Source organism: Balaenoptera borealis (assembly GCF_965194805.1).
Source record: "Balaenoptera borealis genome assembly, chromosome: 19".
Taxonomy (NCBI): Eukaryota; Metazoa; Chordata; class Mammalia; order Artiodactyla; family Balaenopteridae; genus Balaenoptera; species Balaenoptera borealis.
The window spans coordinates 53,161,989-53,181,678 of NC_138878.1; the positions used below are offsets into that span (position 1 = coordinate 53,161,989).

The 19,690-nt window shown below is 46.7% G+C and overlaps 1 protein-coding gene across 5 annotated transcripts in view; it reads left to right on the forward strand.

Moving 5' to 3' along the window:
- The window catches only part of WDR62 (WD repeat domain 62), a 49,970-nt gene that overhangs the window by 17,747 nt on the left and 12,533 nt on the right, over positions 1-19,690 (forward strand). For 4 of the 5 annotated variants that reach the window (XM_082370058.1, XM_082370059.1, XM_082370061.1 and 1 more), the window contains 10 exons: positions 7,514-7,651; positions 9,284-9,462; positions 11,043-11,134; positions 12,668-12,793; positions 16,024-16,091; positions 16,172-16,293; positions 17,101-17,176; positions 17,958-18,069; positions 18,165-18,228; positions 18,829-18,954. In XM_082370058.1, the coding sequence (XP_082226184.1) occupies positions 7,514-7,651; positions 9,284-9,462; positions 11,043-11,134; positions 12,668-12,793; positions 16,024-16,091; positions 16,172-16,293; positions 17,101-17,176; positions 17,958-18,069; positions 18,165-18,228; positions 18,829-18,954 (1,103 nt within the window). The remainder of the gene's footprint in view (positions 1-7,513; positions 7,652-9,283; positions 9,463-11,042; positions 11,135-12,667; positions 12,794-16,023; positions 16,092-16,171; positions 16,294-17,100; positions 17,177-17,957; positions 18,070-18,164; positions 18,229-18,828; positions 18,955-19,690) is intronic. The other variant, XM_082370060.1, reaches the window with a different exon arrangement.

Consider the following 19,690-nt stretch of genomic DNA (forward strand, 5'->3'; position numbering starts at 1 on the left):
AGTGTTGTGTTAGTTTCTGCTGTATAACAAAGTGAATAAGCAATATGTATATATATATCCCCATATCCCCTTCCCCGCCTATTTCTTTTCCTTTTTTTTTAATTTTTATTTATGTATTTATTCATTTTTGGCTGCGTTGGGTCTTCGTAGCTGCATGCGTGCGGGCTTTCTCTAGTTGCGGCGAGTGGGGGCTACTCTTTGTTGTGGTGCACGGGCTTCTCATTTCGGTGACTTCTCTTGCTGCGGAGCATGGGCTCTGGCACACGGGCTTCAGTAGTTGTGACTCACAGGCTCTAGAGCACAGGCTCAGTAGTTGTGGCGCACAGGCTTAGTTACTCCATGGCATGTGGGATCTTCCTGGACCAGGGCTCGAACCCATGTCCCCTGCATTGGCAGGCAGATTCTTAACCACTGCGCCACCAGGGAAGCCCCCCAACCCCCTGCCTATTTCTTAATTGGGCTGTTTGTCTTTTTGCTTTTGAGTTGTAAGAGTTCTTTATATATCCTGGATACTAGACCCTTAACAGGTATATAAGTTGCAAATATTTTCTTCCATTCTTTTTTTTTTTTTTAGAAGTTTTATAGTTTTGTTTAATTTTATTTATTTATTTATTTATTTATTTATTTATGGCTGTGTTGGGTCTTCATCACTGTGTGCCAGCTCTCTCCAGTTGCGTCGAGCGGGGGCGACTCTTCGCTGCAGCGCACAGGCCTCTCATCGTGGTGGCCTCCCCTGTTGTGGAGCACGAGCTCCAGGCGCACAGGCTTCAGCAGTTGTGGCACATGGGCTCAGCGGTTGTGGCTCACAGGCTCCAGACTGCAGGCTCAGCAGTTGTGGCACGCGGGCTCAGCCACTCCACAGCATGTGGGATCCTCCCAGACCAGGGCTCAAACCCACGTCCCCTGCATTGGCAGGCGGATTCTCAATCACTGCGCCACCAGGGAAGCCCTTCTTCCATTCTTTATGTCGTCTTTTCACTTTCTTGATGTTGTCCTTTGATGAACAAAGGTTTTTAATTTTGATGAAGTCCAATTTCTCTATTTTTTGATTTGTTGCTTGTGTCTTTGGTGTCATATCTAAAAAACCGTTGCCAAATTCTAGTCATGAAGATTTACTCCTACGTTTTCTTCTGAGAGTTTTATTATTTTAGCTCTTCCACTTAGGTATTTGATCTCTTTCGAGTTAATTTTTGTATATGGTGAAGTAAGGGTCCAAATTCATTATTTTGCTTGTGAATGGATAATCCCAGCACCACTTGTTGAGCAGACTATTCTTTCCTCCTTAGGTGATCTTGGCACACTTGTTGAAAATCAACTGGCCATAGATGTATGGGTTTAATTTTGGAGTCTCAATTTTATTCTACTGATATATGTCTATCTTTATGCCAGTACCACATTGCTTTGATTACTATAGTTTTGTAGTGATTTGGTTTGACTATCTGGGGATCCTTTGCAATTCTATATGAAATTTAGGATCAGCTTTTCCATTTCTGCAAAAAAGACTGTTTATGTCCTTTGTAATCTTTATAATTTCCTTTCTTCTGCTAGCTTTGGTTTATTTTGCTCTTCTTTTTCTAGTTCCTTAAGGTAAGAAGTTAATTGATTTGAGATCTTTTTTTGTAGGCATGTACAACTGTAAATTTCCCTCTGAGCATTGCTTTTGCTGCATCCCATAAGCTTTGGTATACTGTGTTTTCATTTTCATTGGTCTCAAAGTATTTTCTAATTTCTCTTTTGATTTCTACTTTGACCCATTGGTTATGTAAAGGTCTGTTAATATCCACATATGTGTTAATTCTCCATATTTCCTCTGTTATTCATTTGTAATTTCGTTCCACTGTAGTTGGAGAAGATTGTATGATCAAAGTCTCTAAAGTTTATTGAGACTTATTTTGTGGCCTATATGTGGTCTATTCTGGAGAATGTTCCATGTTCATATGAGAAAAATGTGTTTTGCTGTTATTGGGTGTTCTTTATCTCTCTAGATCTATATATATATTTTTTAAGCTGAAGTAGTCATTCATTTTATTTATTTATTTATTTATTTATTTATTATTTGGCTGTGTTGCGTCCTAGTTGCGGCACGTGGGATCTTTTGTTGAAGCGCGTGGGCTCTTTGTTGTGGCACACGGGCTTCTCTCTTGTGGTGCGCGGGCTCAGTAGTTGTGGAACATGGGCTCTCTAGGTGTGGCGTGCAGGCTCAGTAGTTGCAATGCGTGGGCTCTCTAGTTGTGGTGTGTGGGCTCTCTAGTTGTGGTGCACAGGCTCTAGAGCACGCACACTTAGTTGCCTCATGGCATGTGGGATCTTAGTTCCCCGACCAGGGATTGAACCCACGTCCCCTGCATTGGAAGGCGGATTCTTAACCCTTGGACCACCAGGGAAGTCCCCTAGATCTATCTTTTATTGAAAATGGAATATTGAAGTCCCCAACTCCCCCAACTCCTAACTATTATTGTAGAACTGTGTATTTCCTCCTTCAATTCTGTCAACTTTTTCTTCATATATTTTGGGTCTCTGTGTTAGTTGTATGTTTGTGTTTGTTATATCTTCTTTATAATTGACCCTTTTTTGTCACTTGTAATAATTTTTTACTTAAAGTCTATTTTGTCTGGCATTACTATAGACATGCAAAGCTCCCTTTTGGTTACTATTTGTATGGAATATCTTTCCATACCTTCACTTTCAACCTGTATGTATTTTTGGATATAGAGTGAATCTCTTGTGGACAACATATAGTTGGATTTTTTTTTTTAATGCATGCTGCCATTTATTTTCTTTTGATTGAAGAGCTTAATCCGTTTACATGTAAATCAATTGTTCATAAAGTAGGTCTTACTCTTGCCATTTTGCTATTTGCTTTCTATATGATATCTTTAATGTTTCTTAATTCTTTTATCACTACCTTCTTTTGTGTTTAATTGATTTTTTGTAATGTTCCATTTTGATTTCCTTCTCATTTCCTCTTCTGTATATTTTAAAGTTATTTTTTTACTGGAGGGTTACAAGTGACATCTTAAATTATTAACAAACTAGTTTGAAGTAATACCAATTTAGCTTCAGTAGTATACAAACACTCTGCTCCTTATATACCTCTGTCCCTCCCCCTGTATGTTGTTATAGTCACAAATTATGTCTTTATACACTGTATTCTCATTAACACTGATCTTAAATTATTGTCTTATGCCTTTGTCTTTTAAATCATATAGAAAAAAAGAGGAATTACAAACCAAAAATACAATAATACTGGCTTTTATATTTATTTATATAGTTACCTTTACCAGTGTTCATCATTTCTTCATGTGACTTCAGGTTCCTGTCTCATGTCCTTTCACTTAACCCTGAAAGACTCTCTTTAGCATTTCTTGTAGAGCAGGTCTACTGGCCACAAATTCCCTCAACTTTTGTTATATGTGAAGTCTCCCAATTTCCCCATTTTTTAATTTTTATTTTATTTATTTATTTATTTGGCCACACCATGCCACATGTGGGATCTTAGTTCCGCAATCAGGGATCAAACCCACACTTCCTGCATTGGAAATGCAGAGTCTTAACCACTGGACTGCCAGGGAAGTCCCCAGTTTCTCCATTTTCGAAGGATGGTTTTGCTTGATATAGAATTCTTGGTTGACAATTTTTTCTTTATAGTACTTTAAATGTGTAGTCTCACTGCCTTCTGGTTTCCATGATTTCTGATGAGAGATCAACTGTTAATTTTATTGAGGATCCTTTCTATGGGATAAATCACTTGTCTCATGTTGCTTTTATGATTTTCTCTTTTGGATTTGGCTTTCAATACTTTGTGGTATGTCTTGATGTGGATCTCTTTTAGTTTGTTTATCCGACTTGGAGTTTTTTAAGCTTCTTTAATGTGTTGATTCTTGTATCAAATTTGAAGTTTTTGGCTATTATTTTTTTTAATATTTTTTATGCTCTTTTCCTGTTCTCCTTTCTTTCTGGTACTCCTGTAATGTATACGTTGGTATTCTCCATGGTGTTCCATAAATCCCTTGGACTTCATTTATTTTTCTTTATACTTTTTTCTTTCTGATCCTTAGACTAGGTAATTTCAATTGACCTATTTTTAGGTTTAGTGATTCTTTTCTTTGCCTGTCAAATTTGCTGTTGAACCCTAGTGAATTTTTTATTTATTTATTTTAAAGGGATACCATATGTATAGGCATACCACATGTTTATTTATTTATTTATTTATGGCTGTGTTGGGTCTTCATTGCTGTGCACGGGCTTTCTCTAGTTGTGTCGACTGGGGGCTACTCTTTGTTGCGGCGCGCAGGCTTCTCATTGCGGTGGCTTCTCATTGCAGAGCAAGGGCTCTAAGCATATGGGCTTCAGTAGCCGCAGCATTTGGGCTCAGTAGTTGCGGCACGTGGGCTCTAGAGCACATGGGCTTCAGTAATTGCGGCATGTGGGTTCAGTAGTTGTGGCTCGTGGGCTCTAGAGCACAGGCTAAGTAGTTGTGGCGCATGGGCTTAGTTGCTCTGTGGCATGTGGGATATTCCTGGACCAGGGATCGAACTGCATTGGCAGGCGGATTCTTAACCCCTGCGCCACCAGGGAAGTCCCTGAATTTTTTATTTTAGTTATTATACTTTTCAACTCCATGTTTCTACTTGGTTCCTTTTTATGATTTCTGTCTCTTTATTGATATTCCCTGTTTGATGAGATATTATTCTCCTGGTTTCCTTTACTTTGTCCATAATTTCTTTGATCTCTTTCAGTATATTTAAAACAGTTGATTTAAAGTCTTTGTTTAATGAGTCCAATCTGGGCTTCCTGTTAATTTCTTTTTTCCTGTGAATGGAACCCGTGTCCCCTGCATTGGCAGGCGGATTCTTAACCACTGCGCCACCAGGGAAGTCCACTTTCTTCTTTTCTTGCATGCCTGTCTCATAGTTTTTTGTTGAAAACTGGATATTTTGATTGTTATAATGTGGTAACTTTGGAGATCAAATTCTCCCCCTCCCCAAGGCTTGTTGTGGGTTGTAATTGTTTAGTGACTTTTCTAAACTATGTAAGGATTGTATTCTTTTTCATCTGTGGTCACTGAAGTCTCTATTCCATTATCTTAGTGGTCAGCTAGTGATTTGATAGCAGTTTCTTTGAATGTCAAAATTCAGCAGCTTCTTTCTTCATTAAACTCTCCCTTGGTTGTTGTAAGTTAGATTCCAGAGTTCTGAAAAAGTTGATTCTGACAGTTTATGCCAGTTTAAGTTTGCTTTGGTGGAGGTATGGCTTCTTGGATTTCACTACTCTGCCATTTTCAGTGATGTCACTTGATCCTCATTTATTCTTCATTCTACAGTTAACTATATATTTAATCCTTATGTTGACATCTCTCTAGTTATTTTTGTTGTCATGGCTTATTCTTGAGAAGATTTGTCAGGAACAGTTCGTGGGGACAATGTTTCCCGAGTTTTTGCATGTTGCTAACAGTTTTTGCCCTTTATACTTGAAAGTCACTTTTGCTGGATAGAAAATGCTTGGCTCACATTTTCTTTCCTTGTCTATCTTAAATATGTTAGCCCATTTTCTTATGGTTATTGAAATGTCTGATGTCTTTCTTTCCCTTTTAAGTGACTTGCTGCTTTTGCCTAGAAGCCCAAAGAATTTTTTTCTTTTTAAACCTAGTTATTTTATTCAAGAGTGTGTCTTGGTATTGGTTTTTATAGTAGATTTTTTTTCTTTTTTTTTGTGGCTGCGCTGTGTGGCTTCTGGTATGCTTTTTTTCTTTTCCTTTTATTTTTTTTTAATTGAAATATAGTTGATTTACAGTTTTGTGCACTTTTCCTTTTATTTTAAAGAGTAACTTTGGGGCTTGCTTGGCATGGATCCCTTTTTTGTTGTTCATTTTTAAGTGATACTGGTTTTTCTGAATTTTTAGAAGTCGGTGTGGTTCAGGGCAGCTAACTTGCCAAGAAAGTACTCCGTTTTCTAATGCTTTTTATGTTTCAAAATATGGCAGCTTGCTTTCTGATATTTCCTTGTTATGTTCCTATTTATATGTTATGTCCTTACTTTTTTTTTTTTTTTTTAACTTTGGGTTTATTTATTTATTTATTTATTTATGGCTGTGTTGGGTCTTCGTTTCTGTGTGAGGGCTTTCTCTAGTTGCGGCAAGTGGGGGCCACTCTTCATCGCGGTGCGCGGGCCTCTCATTATCGCGGCCTCTCTTGTTGCGGAGCACAGGCTCCAGACGTGCAGGCTCAGTAATTGTGGCTCACGGGCCTAGTTGCTCCACGGCATGTGGGATCTTCCCAGACCAGGGCTTGAACCCGTGTCCCCTGCATTGGCAGGCAGATTCTCAACCACTGTGCCACCAGGGAAGCCCCATGTCCTTACTTTTATCTGTACTTCTTTACTTTGTCTCTCTTGTCCCTATCCTGATCAATTTTGTTTCCATTCCCAGCAGTTTCTCCTCAGTATAGGCCTTTGTCCTGAAAGGAGCCCTGGCAGGTTAGTTTTGAGAGCTCACCAGGCCTTGATTTCTCCAGCCCCTTCAGACCTTACTGCCGAGCCCTGCACTCAACCACTGTTGGAGTGGATAACCCCCCATCCCCACCCTGCCAAGTTCAACTACTGTTCAGTTTGGCCAGTTGTGCTTTCCAGTGAATACCTGCTGGCTACTTTGAGGTTAGAATACCTCATTGCTCCTCTCTGCTTTCTCCCATATACATGTTGAGAACATGTAGGTCTTATGACTGGAGGTAATTTGTTCTTACCTGCTTGTATTTGGGGAGTTATGAGAATATCTTGTTCACCTACTTTTGTTATAAATATTTTCCATGGGGTTTTGGTTTTGCTTTCAGGTTTCTCTTTTTCACGTGGGAATTTTGGATTAAAAATCTATGATGCTGCTGTCATCATCATCTCAGAGTCCAGGCTTCCATATTTTGAAATTTCTTTATATGTTATCTCTTTGTCTCTCTGACTTGCTTTCTGAATAACGTCTTTAGTTCTATCTTTCAATTCAGTTAATTTTCTTTTCAACTATGTCAAGTCTTTGGTTTTTAATATGTTTTATTTTTCATTTCTAGAAGTAGTTCTATTTTGTTCCTTTTCAGCTCTGCTTGGTTGTTCTTTATAGTTTCTGGTTGGCTACTCATACTTCTAATCTTGTCGAAGTTCTTTTATTTCTTTAAACATAGTAAACATAGTTATTTTATAGTCAGTTAGATAATTCCAGTATTTGAAGCTAGACTCTGTTGTTTCTGCTGCTTCTTGCTCGTGGTACCTTGTTTCCTTTTGTGCTTAGTGATTTGCGCTACCCATTTTCCTTAGAAATTTATTTGTGGGGATGTTTTATGGACTGGACTGAAGATGGAGCATGGGTAATATATGGTAGCATTTTGTGTCTTTTTTTTCTTGCAAGGCATTACACTAAGGCTGTTTATCTGCAACTTACTTTTTTTTTACCATGCAATAGTATATCATAGTGCTGTCATTGAAGTGGTTGTAATGAATCGCCCTTTGCCTTGTTCTCTGGGGACTGTAGGTGTATCCTGAGTTTGAAGATCAGAGAGCTTGTCTGCCATCAGGATCTTTTCTGACTTGTTCCTCAGACAATACCATCCGCTTCTGGAACATGGACAGCAGCCCTGATTCTCACTGGCAGAAGAACATCTTCAGTAATGTGAGGGGCTTCATTGTGAGCCATCTTTTAGGAGGAACAAAGGCCTACTTGAAGCTAGGATAGGGGGGTAGGAGGGAGTTTTATGGAACCTCAGTGTTAAGCTTCACTAGGGACAGGAACCAGGAACCAAGGCTGGTCACTCTCTGTCTCCTATCTCATTTCTCTCTCTCTCCTTCTCTTTCTTTCTAGGTGACATGGTCTTTCCTCTCTGCTTTTTTTTTTTTTTTTTTTAATATTTATTTATTTATTTGTTTCATTTTCGGCCGTGTCGGGTCTTGGTTGTGGTCCTCTCTGCTTTTCTTTACCACTCAGCTCCTGCTCTCTAGGTGTGTGTGGACACAGCCACTCCAGGCAACCTGACATACTCAACAAAGAAGAAATTGCTCCCCAAGTCTTGAGTTAGAACTCCCTTGGAGAGCACCCGATGGGCCAAACCAGGCAGGGGCGTCTCCCGTCTAGCTAGCTGCCACGCAGTGAAGCCTGAGGTGGAGGTGCTGGCAGGATCCCAAAGAGAGCCATGATGAGAGGCTGGGGAGAAACACTTTACTGAAGAAATGGTTGGTGTTGCTAGGTCAGTGAGGGAGCTTCTCTGAGGAGCTGAGGCCTGAATCATGCATTCACTGATTCTACAGATAGTTATTAAGGTCAGTGCTAGGCGCTGTGCTGCATGCTGGGGACACATCAGTGACGAAGACAGACCCTTCTCCTGCCCCCGGGACACCTACAGTCTAGTAGGGGGAGGCAGCCAGCCAATAACTGCACAAATTATGATATAATCACAAGCATAATAAGCACCATGAAAGAAAGTTGTAAGGTATGAGTAAGATATATCTAAAATCAGTCATCTGATTTTATCTGTGGTGGTAGGGGCAGCCTCCTGGAGGAGGAGATAACTGAACTGAGATATGGAGGATTGGGAGGAGTAAAGAGGGGAGGGGAGAGTGTTCTACACCAAGGGACAAAGGCCTTATGGCTGGAAAGAGCTTGATGAGTTGGAAAACCCAAAAGAGGTTAGTGTGGCTGGAACAAAAAAGGCTCTTAATGCAGGGTGTGTATAGCAAATGTTCCTTTACGACTCCCCTCACCAGCGCACCACGTTCCCCTGCCATACTGCCATCTTCTCTTCTGCATCTGTGATAACCATGTTATATTTGGTTGCACACAATAGAAAAACCCAAAACGAGGTAAAAGTTTGATTTTCTGACTTGTAAAAATAGTCTAGAGGTAACTAGTCCAGGCTGTTTTGGCAGCTGTAGGAAGCCCTTAGAGACCCAAGAGCCGTCCAGCTCTCCACTCTGCCCATTTTGAAGGAGTGGCCCTTGCCATCATGGTCCAGGATGGCTGCTGGTGCTCCAGTCATCCCATCCACATTCCAGGCAGCAGGATAGTGGGAAAGAAGCAGAAGAGTTTTCACTTGCTTTACACCTCATTGACCAGAATTTATTGACACAGCTTCATCTAGATGTAAAGGAGTCTGGGAAACATAGTTATTATTCTGAGTGGTGAAGCTCCCAGGTCAGAATTGGAGTTCTGTTACTAATGAAGAATGGGAGACTGACTATCAGGAGAAAAAATTGCAGAGGTGCTCCAGAGCTTCTCATAGCACTGACCTAAGTCCTCTCCCGCTTGCAGACCCTGCTGAAGGTTGTGTATGTGGAGAATGACATCCAGCACCTGCAGAACATGTCACACTTCCCAGACCGGGGGAGTGAGAATGGGATGCCTGTGGACATGAAAGCTGGGGTACGAGTCATGCAGGTCAGTCCTGATGGCCAACACTTGGCTTCAGGCGACCGAAGTGGAAATCTGAGGCAAGTGGGCCCTGGCGTTGTCTAGTGTACATCTCCCAGCTTGGGCTCAGGTACTAAGGGCAGTGGGGAGGAGCCCTGGCCTTGGCACCTCCAGCTGCCTGTTGGGAATGAGGGACTGTGAGTAGCAATCTGGTAGCCAGCCACCCCTGGGAACATAAGCTGAGAAGGGGCTTCCAGAAAGGCTAGCTCAGGGTAGCTCCCGGGACCTCAGCAGCTGGGCCATGTGAGCTCTGCCTGCAGGGTGGACAGGCAAACTTGCATGACTCTCGGGCATGGTGACATCTTCTCAGCCACATGGTACCACTGCTGAACCATCAGAGAAGATGCCAGCTGGAGCTTGGCATTTCTGGTGGCCCTGGGAGAGGGACCAGAGGATGGGACATCTGAGGGCTCGGGCTGTTTACCACCCTGCAGAGGTTTTTCAAGATGTGACAGGCCCAATAGGTGCTGAGAGAATATGAGCCCTGTCACAGGGATCAGGTTTAAGGTGGCGAATGACAGCTGTGACCACCTGGGTGGTGGCACTGTTGCGGAAAGGGAGGGACCGGGCACTGGAGAGCACGTGCCCCATAAAGGGGCAGCCACCACGCAGCACCGGCAGTATAGGCTCCAAGTTGTCGTATCTTCCCATTGTCCAAGAAGAGCCTAAAGTGCGGATTTTTTCTGTGAAATTCCATGGTTTTTAAATGTTGGCAACTGTTCTGATGTCAATCACTGCATGAGGCAAACTGAACGTGTCAGGGGGCTGCTTCCGTTGACAGCACTCGGCTGTGAATGGTGAAAACAGTACAGAGAGGTAACATGGGCATAGCGATCTTCCCCCAGGCTGGCCGCTGGCCTGAGTACCATGGGTGTTGACTGATTTAATCCTCTCACCGACCCTCTGGCGTAGGTGCTGTTATTCACTCCACTTTCAGATGAGTTCACTGAGGGAAGAGAGGCCAAGTGGCTAGGCTAAGGTCACATGGGTAGAGAATGGAGGAGCTGGAATGACTCTTATTTCAGTCCTGGATGACCTGTTGTCTGATTTCATTTGGCAAGAATGTGAGGAAAGTCTGGATCTGAGACTCTTTAAGAATGAGAGGGAGTTCCCTGGGGGTCCAGTGGTTAGGACTCCACGCTTTCACTGCTGAGGGCCTGGGTTCAATTCCTGGTCAGGGAACTAAGATCCTGCAAGCCACACTGTGCAACCAGAAAAAAGAAAAAAGGAAAAAAAGAATGAGAGATTGGAATTAAATGTTCCCACTCATAGGTCCTATCCTTGAGTATGACCTCTGACCCCTGCCCCAGCCCCAGGGATCACCTCTGATATATCCCTACCCTAACCTTTGTTCCCCCAGAAGACCATCCTAGGTGTTACCCATGGAACCACAAGGGGCGGGGTGCCCGCTGAGGTGCTCGCAGGCTTGGCAGGTTTTTAGATGAGGAACAGGTTGGGCACCTGTAGACTACTTGGCCAGGGTAGGGTGTTCTCCACGTCACCTACGTGGCTGCTCTGACCTTTTCTAGTAGTGGCAGAGCACCTGAGCTGAGGGGTGGGGGCGCCAGGCAGGGTACAGCAGGCAGTGTGTATCTCCCAGGATCCACGAGCTGCACTTCATGGACGAGCTGGTCAAGGTGGAGGCCCATGATGCTGAGGTGCTGTGCCTGGAGTACTCGAAGCCTGAGACAGGTGAGCCCATGGCACGGGAGCAGCCTGCTTGGCAGAGCCACAGGGGGGAGTCGTTGGTGTCTGGTGGGACCGTGAATGACAGGGCAAGACTCGACTTGTTTACCCTGGTCCCCAGTGCCCCGAACAGAGCTCAGGCTAAAGAGGTGAAGGTTGAATGAGTGAATATATGAATGAGCTCCTCCTCTGCTGGAGAAGATAAAGATGGAGCAATAGTCAAACATATTCTTTTGAAAAAGTTTGATGCTTACAGAAAAATTGCAAGAATATTATAATGAATACCTGTAGCCTCTTCACCCAGGCTCCCCAAGTTTTTTCTTTTAAAAACTGTCTGACCTGTGACAATTATCTGCTTCCCCTCTTTCCATTTCTATCTATTTGCGCACCTGTGTATATATACACTTGTAATAAAATAATAGCATGTGTATTATTATTAAAGCATGTATATTATTATTATTATTTGCTGAACTACTTGAGAGTAAGTTGCAGGCATGCTACGCTTTCACCCTTAAATGCTTCTGTGAGCATTTCCTAGGAATGGGGACATCTATTTACATGACCACAGTGCACTTATCAAATGTGCATCTTATCAAATCTGTCATCTATCTTGGGTTCTTATTCACATTTTGCCAGTTGTCCCAATGTTGTCCTTTATAGCACCTTTGTTTTTCCAGTCCATGTTCACATTTCAGTTGTTGTGCCTCTTTTGTCACCTTTGTTTTGGGATAGTTCCACAGCCTTATTTAATTTGTCTTTATGACTTTGGCTTTCTGCAGAATATAGATCAGTCATTTTATAGAATTTCCTTCAATTTGGGTTTGTTGTTCTCCTCATGATTTGATTCCGATGATGCATTTTTGGCAGGAATATAATGTAGGTGGAGTTATGTCCTGATAATGTTAATGTTCTTTCCCATGCTCTTCCTTCCCCCACACCCTCTGCCCCGCCAAATTTTCTTTAAATTTCTTTTCATTCAGTACACATCTCCCGAGCTCTTCTCCACCTCAGGTCATGTGTTAGGCCTCAGACATAGCAGGTGCCCAGGCTAGGCACTGTCTGAGGGGGCCAGCACGAAGGTCCAGTGGCTGAAGGAAGGGTGGCAGCATGTGGTCAGTAGGGCCTAGGTGAGGCTCGTGTAGCCAGAGCTCAGAGAGTGAGGGGACAGTGTTTTGGGGGAGGCTGAGAAGTTGGCAGGGCCTCACATGGCTGCCAAGTAGCTGGACTTGGTAGGGAGGAGTGCTGGGCTCTGCTGGAATGTCTGGGGTGGGCACAAGTGGAGGAGTGTCCGCATGTACATCAAGAGTCATCCTGCAGGAACTGGTGGCAAGGGATGTAAAATGCCAGGGTTTGGGGCTCTGGGGAAAGACTGCCCAGAGTGGGGGAGTGGCCCCTTTCTGGGTTTGTGGCAAGTTGACTGCAGTTAAGAAACCGAAGATTCCTTCTTCAAGGCCAGGAAAGCTCAGTCACACTGCTCTCTGGGAGGCCAAGCCATCAAGCAGCCTCCCAGAAACCCAGTGGCACCCTTTCCATCCTCAGGGTTGACCTTGCTGGCCTCAGCCAGTCGGGACCGACTGATCCACGTGCTGAACGTGGAGAAGAACTACAACCTGGAGCAGACCCTGGACGACCACTCCTCCTCCATCACCGCCATCAAGTTTGCTGGTGAGCCCTTCCCTTCTGCGTCCTGCGCCTCATTAGATGGGCTCCTTTGACTGCATGTAACAGCAAAAGCCCCCTTTAGCTTAGAGAAAAAAGGGAGAGGCAAGCTCTGGATTCAGGCGCAGCTGGATCCAAAGATTGAATTTTTATTTATTTATTTAAAAAAATTTTTTTAGACTAATTTTTTTTTTTTTAATAACCTCAATTTTAAATTTATTTATTTATTTTTGGCTGTATTGGGTCTTCGTTTCTGTGCGAGGGCTTTCTCCAGTTGCAGCAAGTGGGGGCCACTCTTCATCGCGGTACGCGGGCCTCTCACTATCGTGGCCTCTCTTGTTGCGGAGCACAGGCTCCAGACGCGCAGGCTCAGTAGTTGTGGCTCACGGGCCTAGTTGCTCTGCAGCATGTGGGAGCCTCCCAGACCAGGGCTCGAACCCGTGTCCCCTGCATTGGCAGGCAGATTCTCAACCACTGCGCCACCAGGGAAGCCCCTAATTTTTTTTTTTAATGCTTTTGGAGTATCGTTTATTTTGGCCGCTCCACGTGGCATGCAGGATCTTAGTTCCCGGACCAGGGATTGAACCCGTTCCCCCTGCAGTGGAAGCACAGAGTCTTAACCACTGGACCACTAGGGAAGTCCCCAAAGGTTGAATTTTTTGAAGTTACCTGGACTCTCTCCCTCTGTCAGCTGTGCCTTTCTCTCGTGGGCAGGATCTCAGTGGTCACTGTGCCGCTGGAAAGAGATTTCCCCTCTTCCTGTCAATTTTGGCAGAAATTGGGAGCTGACTTTCCTTGTGCTGGCTTGAGGCACCTGCCCTTTCCAGAACAGTTATTGGTGCCAGAGTTTTGGAGTATCCTCTTGGGCTGGGTGTGACTCGTGTGCCCCCAGCCCCCACCTGCCTCCACCCCTGATCCAGGAGGACTGACATTAGGTGAGTGCTGGTCCGCAGAAAGAAATCAGAATGCCAGTCCAAGGTGGGATGGGTTCTGGTGACCTTGGCCAAAAAATAGGTGACAGTGACAATTGCTGGAGGCTAATTCTGTGCTGGGTGATGTGATCCTTGCACTGCCCCAGCAGTTACCGTACTTTACAGCCAGAGTCACACAGCCAGTAGGTGCAGGCCTGGTATTTTGCATAAGGCTGTCCTTCTTTACAGCCCTCGCTCAACCAGGCAATTGAAGGGATCCCTCCAAGACTGGAAAGATCCAGTACGGAGATCCCTGGCCCTAAGGGACTCCAAGAGGAGGGGAAGTAGGCCCTGTGGGGTTTAACTGATCAGAACCCAAGAACATGTTCAAAACTATATTCAAGAAGAATCCATTCATGGAGGGAATACGTCCACGTACTCCAAGTTCTTGACTATGAAGTGTTTTGTACATATAATCTTGTGGCTGAGAATGTATTAATGTCCTTGGTCTTCCCCACTTTCTGCCCTGTCTCTGTCTAACTCAGGTGGTCGGGAGCTGGGCAAAAACAGGTTAACACGTTTGCTATGTCTTGATGAGGACCTGACAAAAGCTGATCAGCTCAAACTTCTCAGACACCTGTAAAAAACTGTTCAGACCATCCCATTCCACAGGGTAGAGGTAGTTAGAATAGATCGATAAATCTAGCAGTTTGGCCAGCAGTGACCTCACCTTTAATGAATGGTCTAGATCCAGGAGAGGTGATAACTGGCCAAGGGGGTGGCCCAGGAGTCGGTCCTTTAGGTCACCTTCTGAAGGCATGGGCCTCTGTTAAAGCCCCAGCCGATCTGAGAGGATGCACATCCTAAAACCAGTCCTGTGAGCCCTGCTCTGGCTGGGCTGGCTCAACTGGGCGTTATGCTCATTGATAGTTCGTATAAACTGGGCACCAGCCAGTCGGAAACTGTCTGAAGCTATCCAGCTAAAGAATGAATCAGTCTCTTAATTCTTTTCTATGAAACATATATCCCAAAAAGTGAACAGAAAAATCTGTGAATAGTTTACAGAATAATACAATGAATATCCACATCAAGGTTCATAGTCAGTAGGTCTGAACTAGACACACCCATTGTTTATAGCCAGCAACTGTTCTGATTGGTCCTAGTCCTAATATTGCTAAATACTTGGACTCACCACCCCAGGTTAAGAAGCAAAGCATTACCAGTAGTAACTTGCAGGCCCTCTCTGGATTCCTCGCCAACAAAGGACTCGTTCCCTTCTATAAACCAGTGACTTCTGCTTGAGTAACATCTTAACTTGTATGTCGGGCCTGGGTGCTCTCAAATGTCCTGTCATGAAGGAGCAGTGTCTATTGTACCAAGGTTGTACATGTTTTATATTCGTTCTGTCTTTTCATCCACACCACAACTCTGCAAGGTATTTGTGCTGTGATTATTCTTATTCTATAAAGAAAGAAGAATGAAAGTAAGAACATCGATCGTGCTTACCAGGTAGCAGCCACTGTCCCAAGGGCTTCCTACCACTCCACGGGGCGGTGGCTGATACAGGCTCATTGAACAGACAGGAAGCTGAGGCTCGGAGAGGAAGCCTGGCTTCAGAGCACAGTGTTTAACCAGAGAATGCCTGGGATCAGCCCTGGCCCCATCTTGACTCTCTGCACCCTGGGACAAGCACTGTGTGACTCTGAGCCCCGGGGTTCACATTTGTACAAGTGGCTGGTGACAGTCAGGAAGGGGAGGCACACGTGGCACAGGACCTGGCCCGAAGTCTGTGTGGATATTCCTTTTTTTTTTTGGCTGCACTGCATGGCTTGTGGGATCTTAGTTCCCCGACCAGGGATCGAGCCTGTACCCCCTGCAGTGGAAGCGAAGAGTCCTAACCACTGGGCTGCCAGGGAAGCCCCTGTGTGGATATTCTGATCATTCTTGAGGGCGTGAGCCTCCCAGCGGTCTGCCTGTCTCCTCTTGCTCCCTGCTTCACTCCCGCCTCCATTGTGAGGCCAGAGTCACCTTTCCAAATCCCAAATTAAACATGGTGCCCCTGCTGTGTCCCTGGCTTCTGTTACCCTGTCTGCTCTTGCTCTGCAGATTCCTGCCTTGCCCACTGCACCATCTGTGCCCCCCTCACACAGCGCTCACAGTTTACAGAGTCCTACTGGCACCCAGCACTCACGTCACCTCCTCCGGGAAGCCCTCTCTGACCCGCAGCAGAGTGCCCTGATAGTAGAGTTCCCTTCCTAGGATCCCCAGCCCCAGTTGGGCCCAGCAGTGGCCCAGCCCTGCCTAAGGCACTGCTTCCTCCTCCAGGCCACAGGGACATCCAGATGATCAGCTGTGGGGCCGACAAGAGCATCTACTTCCGCAGTGCCCAGCGGGTAGAGTGGGGCAGCCTCCTTGGGGGCTGGGCAGGGGGCTTGTCAGGGGTGTCCTCTGAAGGCTCTGCCTGCCCTGCCAGGCCTCAGATGGACTACACTTTGTCCGTACCCACCACGTGGCAGAGAAGACCACCTTGTATGACATGGACATTGACATTACCCAGAAGTACGTGGCTGTGGCCTGCCAGGACCGCAACGTAAGGTGAGGAACTGCCCTGGACTCTTAGTCAGCCAGACTAAGTGGGGCCTGGTTGGGTCTGTCTTCTCATGAGCGCTCTGCTTTCCTCCCCCTGCTCACCTGGTCCCTGAGAAGCTGGGTGGAGTGGTGGGACCCAGTGGGTGTTTCTTAGGAGCTGGGTTCACCCAGGCCTAGTCTCCAGGTCAAACAGAGGGTTCTCCTAGATCTCAGGAGCCTGTGTGGGGCAACTGAGAGCTGCTGATGTGGCTCATAAACTCACTCATCCTCGTTCCCTGAGCTCCTGTCTGGGAGGGACAGTGGGGGAGTCACAGGCCCTGCCTTCGTGGAGCTCACAGTGCAGTGGAGGAGAAGACAGACTAACCAGACAGTGACAGCACAGAGTGGTCAGGGCTGGGATGAGGGGAGCCCAGGGGCTTTGGGGGGGCCCTGGGAGGACATCCGACCCTACCTGGGGTCACTGGAAGGGACATCTGAGCTTAAACTGGGAAGGATGTGGAGGAATAAGCATGTGAAAGAGGTTCTCCATCTCCTTCATTTGCTCATTCAAACTGGGTGCCAGGCACTCAGCTTGCTGTGTGGCAGGGAGATGGATATTAACTCAGTGGACACCCCAAGACGTAACCTCTGTGACCTCAGCCTGAGACAGGGTCTCATTCCCTGATACGGGGTCTCAGTCCAGGCATCAGATGGGGGACAGGAGGTACTGGGGGCTTCCAGGGGAGAGGCGGGCAGCAGGTAAGGTTGGAACAAGGGAGCAAGAGAGGGCGGTGGGCAGGGCCATGTTAGCCACTTCTGCTCTCACCTTCCCAGAGTCTACAACACCATGAACGGGAAGCAGAAGAAGTGCTACAAGGGCTCCCAGGGTGACGAAGGGTCCCTGCTGAAGGTGAGGAGCTGGGGCCCCGGGTGAAAACCGTACACAGACACCCACACACAAGGCCCCCCTGTCTGTCTCCTGCCCTGTTGGGCCTCCTGACACCTGGGTCCTCCTTGGCACCTGATCAGAGGGATCAAAGGATCCCACGCTGGCCAGCATCTACTCAGGCCTGGCTGACCAAGGGTGCTTGGGAGCCAGGGCTGGCCCTGACTGCTCTACCGTTATTTACTGAATCCTTCCCCAAGTGGGGACATTTAAGTGGTTTCCATTGTGAGTGGCAATAGAGTGTGGTGGGAGGAATCAGAGAGGCCTCTCCAGGCTTGTCCCCGCCTGTGTTATCCAGGATGAGGTGGGGACCTTCTCAAGAGCCTCTGGACTAGGGGAGTTACGAGTTCAGGCTCCAGGGTCAGACCCTCTTACAGCTCTGCCTCGGGCTGACTGTGACCTTGGGCAAATGTCATCTCCTCTCGAACCTGTTTCATCATGTGTAAAATGCAAATAAAAATTACCTCTATCACAGGGTTCTGTGGGGGAAATAAGTTCACACACGTACAGCTCTTAGCACAGGGCCTGGCTGCCATTCGTACCATTGTGTGGTTGTTGATTTCTTCACCTGTGAAATGGGAGCAGGAACTTCTACCTACCACGGTGTGTGTCGTTAGGGTTACCTGAGTCCATGTGCCAAGTGCCCAGCACGAGGCGTTCCTCAGTCAGTGGGGTTCTGTGTTGAGACCCAGGCCTATTCCAGAAGGAGGCAGCCCAAGTGTCACGTGGGTCCTCTTCTCGGCAGGTCCACGTGGACCCCTCAGGTACCTTCCTGGCCACAAGCTGCTCTGACAAAAGCATCTCGGTGATTGATTTTTACTCCGGCGAGTGCGTTGCCAAGATGTTTGGCCATTCAGGTGGGTGTGCCTCCCTGCTTGGGACACCTCCCCACCTACCCCAACCCAGCCTTCTGGCTCAGAAGGCCAGCACGGCTTCTCTGCTCTGCTTGCAGAAATCGTCACTGGCATGAAGTTCACCTACGATTGTCGTCACTTGATCACAGTATCCGGAGACAGGTGGGAAAGGCCTGGAGGGTGCCCCGGCTAGGCCTCCCTCTGGGAGTGGCTGGGACCTATCCTGCGGGGAGAGCAAGGGCTCAGACACTGGAACCCCATGCCCACAGCCTGCCTGTGCAGAGAGCTCTCTGAGTGTGCCAGCTTACTCTCTCGGATAGTGCGTGCCTAGCCCTGAGTTCAAATCCTAGCTCTGCCACTTAATATCCCCTCTCTGACTTTGTAAAAGAGAGATGACCCCATCTACCTTGAAAATCGTATGGTGAGAGTCAAATGAGATGACATAAGTTCCTTAGCGCATGGTTGGTATCCAAGGAAGTCCCTTTTGGCGCTCTCTTCAATTTATCAATACTACACTCCTTCCTCACAGCCCCCTTCCTTGGGTCTCAAAGTCTTCAGAGCAGCCTTGGTTTGCTGGGATGCTCTGGACCCCTCCCAGGGTGTAGACCTGACTTGGTCCGGAGCCCTGTGCTAAGCTGATGAGGGCTGTTTTCCGGGCCAGGAAATAAGGTCTTGGCAGTGATGAACCAGGTGGCTCTGGGGTCAGATGGCTTCCATATTCACTGTTCCTCCCTCTTCCACATCCCTCCTTGGCCTCTGCAGCTGCGTGTTCATCTGGCACTTGGGCCCGGAGATCACCAACTGTATGAAGCAGCACTTGCTGGAGATGGACCGCTGTGAGCAGCAGCAGCAGGACACGAAGGACAGGAACTGGAGCAGCCGCCCCAGGTGCTGGCAACCCCCTGTCCATCCCCTGTCCGTCCACCAGAGGGCCGTCTTCCTGCCCTGGGCCCCGGGAGGAGAGAGGCTGGGGAAACAACCACGGCCCAGACAGCCCCAGGCCCTGCCCTTTGTGCCCTCGGGGCCTAGAAGGGAGATGTATTTTGAATAGGAAGTTACAATAATGCATATGAGAAGGGTTTTGAAGTGTAAAAGCAAAAGTGCTTGGAGAGCCCATGGGCACTCTGGTGGGGAAGACCCAGGGGGCTGTGTGGACCAGAGGAGGCCCCGACCCAGCCCACCCAGCCCATGGTGGGGAGGGAGGAGATCAGAGAAGGGTCCAGTGGAGCAGAGATGTCTTCTTAATCTTTTTTTTTTTTAAGGTATTTTTTTTGTTTGTTTTTAATTTTTGGCTGCGTTGGGTCTTCATTGCTGCACACGGGCTTTCTCTAGTTGCGGCGAGCTGGGGCTACTCTTCGTTGCTTTGCGCCGGCTTCTCACTGTGGTGGCTTCTCGTTGCACAGCATGGGCTCTAGGTGTGCGGGCTTCGGTAGTTGTGGCACACAGGCTCAGTAGTTGTGGCGCACGGGCTTAGTTGCTCCGCAGTATGTGGGATCTTCCCGGACCAGGGCTTGAACCCGTGTCCCCTGCATTGGCAAGCAGATTCTTAACCACTGTGCCACCAGGGAAGTCCCATCTTCTTAATCTTTTAATGGAAGTTATTCCTTCACTTATATCTTTGAGT